Raw genomic sequence first — 2,202 nt, 5'->3', positions numbered from 1 at the left:
CTGCTCGTGGCATCACAGCTCACAGCAACCTCTAACTTTTGGGCTTAAGCAATTCTCTTGCCTCAGCCTCCCAAGTAGCTGGGACTATAGGTGCCCGCCACAACACCCAGCTATTTTTTTGTTGCAATTGTCAGTGTTTTAGCAGCCTGGGCCGGGTTCAAACTCACCAGCCTTGGTGTATGTGGCCGGCGCCCCACCCTCTTAGCTATGGGCACTGCCAAGGCACATCCTTCTTTTAAGGAGCCCTCATGACCATGTTCATGTTTCCTCACTTCCACCTCTTTTTTCCCTTTGGTTAATTCAGGACCAGCAATTACCTTATAGAGCATTTGCTCCAAGTCTTTCAGTTTCTGTCGGAGAACCTTAATATCTGTCTTAAAGCCTTCTACTTCCAAGATTCGTCGATGCTCCAAGGCCTCATAGCGTTTTGTCATTATCTGTAAACGCTTCCCCATCTTGTTTGTGCGATCCTAACATGTAGAGAATGGGAAGGCATTTATGAAGATGAAGGAAACATTCCCCTGAACTATCTACACTTACTGTTCTATCAAAAGTAGCAGAGAATTTTGTACCTTAAAGATCTCTCTCCTCATTCCCTCTTCCTCACGAATTCGGGCAAGTTCTTCTTCTAGGGAAACACACTGAACTTGATACATGTTGGACAGTTTTTTCTCTTGAAGCAATTTATCTTTTAGGGACTACAGATCAAAGGGATAGAAAATATTAATACTCAGTTCTCCAATTTAGATAATTTATATAGCGCTTAGAAGGAACAAAAGAAAAGGATTCTAGAAGTACAAAATGAGTTAAGAAACAAGATGACAAGGAATTCTGAAAAACATCTGAAAACCTTCTACTTTTGGACTATTCTTTTAAGTCCTTTTTCTAAAGTGTACATAGTAGAAAATTCTTTTTTTCTTTTTTGGCCAGGGCTGGGTTTGAACCTGCCACCTCCAGCATATCAGGCTGGCGCCCTACCCTTCTGAGCTACAAGCACCACCCGTAGAAATTCTTTAAAATAAAGCAAGCAATTTTGGCTCTGGGAAGAGTCAGATATTGGAGTTCAGAATCTGTCCCAAGTAAGATATTACAATATATGTTTTGGGCTACATTTCTAAAGTTCTTTAAAAAGGAATAAAGATAGGCCAGGTGTGGTGGCTCATGCCTGTAATCTTAGTGCTCTGAGAGGCCAAGTGGGTGGATTGCATGAGCTCAGGAGTTTGAGACCAGCCTGAGCAAGAGTAAGATCCTATCTCTAAAAATGGCCAGGCATTGTGGCAGGCTCCTGTAGTCCCAGCTTCTTAGGAGGCTGAGGCAAGAGGATCACTTGACCCCAAGAGTTTGAGGTTGCTGTGGGCTACTGACGCCATGACACTCTACTGAGAGTGACAAAGTAAGACTCTTTCTCCAAATAAATAAAAATAAAAAGGAAGAAATATTAAGAACAACAATACCTATTATACATGTGCCACTGAACAGCCAAAATGATTTTTAAAAATATAAATCAGGCTGGGCGTAGTGGCTCACACCTATAATCCTAGCACTCTGGGAGGCCGAGGCAGGTAGATAGTTTGAGCTCATGAGTTCAAGACCAGCTTGAGCAAAAAAGCAAGACCCCGTCTCTACTAAAAATAGAAAAACTAAGGCAAGAAGATCATTTGAACCCAAGAGTTGGAGGTTGCTGTGAGCTATGACACCACAGCACTCTACCAAGGGTAACAAAGTGAGACTCTGTCTAAATATATATATACTGGCTCAGCGCCCACAGTTCAGTGAGTAGGGCACCAGCTACATACACCAAGGCTGGCAGGTTCGGACCCAGGCCTGCTAAACAATGACAACTGCAACCTAAATCTAGCCAGGCATCGTGGTGGGTGCCTGTAGTCCCAGCTACCTGGGAGGCTGAGATAAAAGAATCACTTAAGCCCAAGAGTTTGAGGTTGCTGTGAGCTATGATGCCATAGCACTCTACCAAGGGCAACATAGTGAGACTCTGTCTCAAAAAAAAAATGTATAAATCAGATCATGTTACTTCCCTGCACTCAATCCTTCAAAAACACAACAATATTTAGAGCTGAGTTCACATCTCTTACCCTGGCCTATACGCCCTCCATGTCTGGCTACCTTCTCTCCTCCAACCTTCTTGTATGCCACTTCCTCCTCACTTATTCCTCTGTAACCACCAAGACATTTGTATCCTTC

At 43.2% G+C, this 2,202-nt stretch overlaps 1 protein-coding gene across 1 annotated transcript in view; it reads right to left on the bottom strand.

The window, feature by feature from the left end:
* Positions 1 to 2,202, bottom strand: part of CCDC77 (coiled-coil domain containing 77) — a 54,030-nt gene that overhangs the window by 3,160 nt on the left and 48,668 nt on the right. The window contains exons 9-10 of the mRNA XM_003796493.3: positions 573 to 698; positions 318 to 470 (exon numbers count right to left, since the gene is read on the bottom strand). Coding sequence (XP_003796541.2) covers positions 318 to 470; positions 573 to 698 — 279 coding nt within the window. The remainder of the gene's footprint in view (positions 1 to 317; positions 471 to 572; positions 699 to 2,202) is intronic.

This window comes from Otolemur garnettii, unplaced genomic scaffold (assembly GCF_000181295.1).
Source record: "Otolemur garnettii isolate 467f Iridium unplaced genomic scaffold, OtoGar3 scaffold00104, whole genome shotgun sequence".
Taxonomy (NCBI): domain Eukaryota; kingdom Metazoa; phylum Chordata; class Mammalia; order Primates; family Galagidae; genus Otolemur; species Otolemur garnettii.
This window is presented reverse-complemented; position numbering and strand designations above follow the sequence as displayed.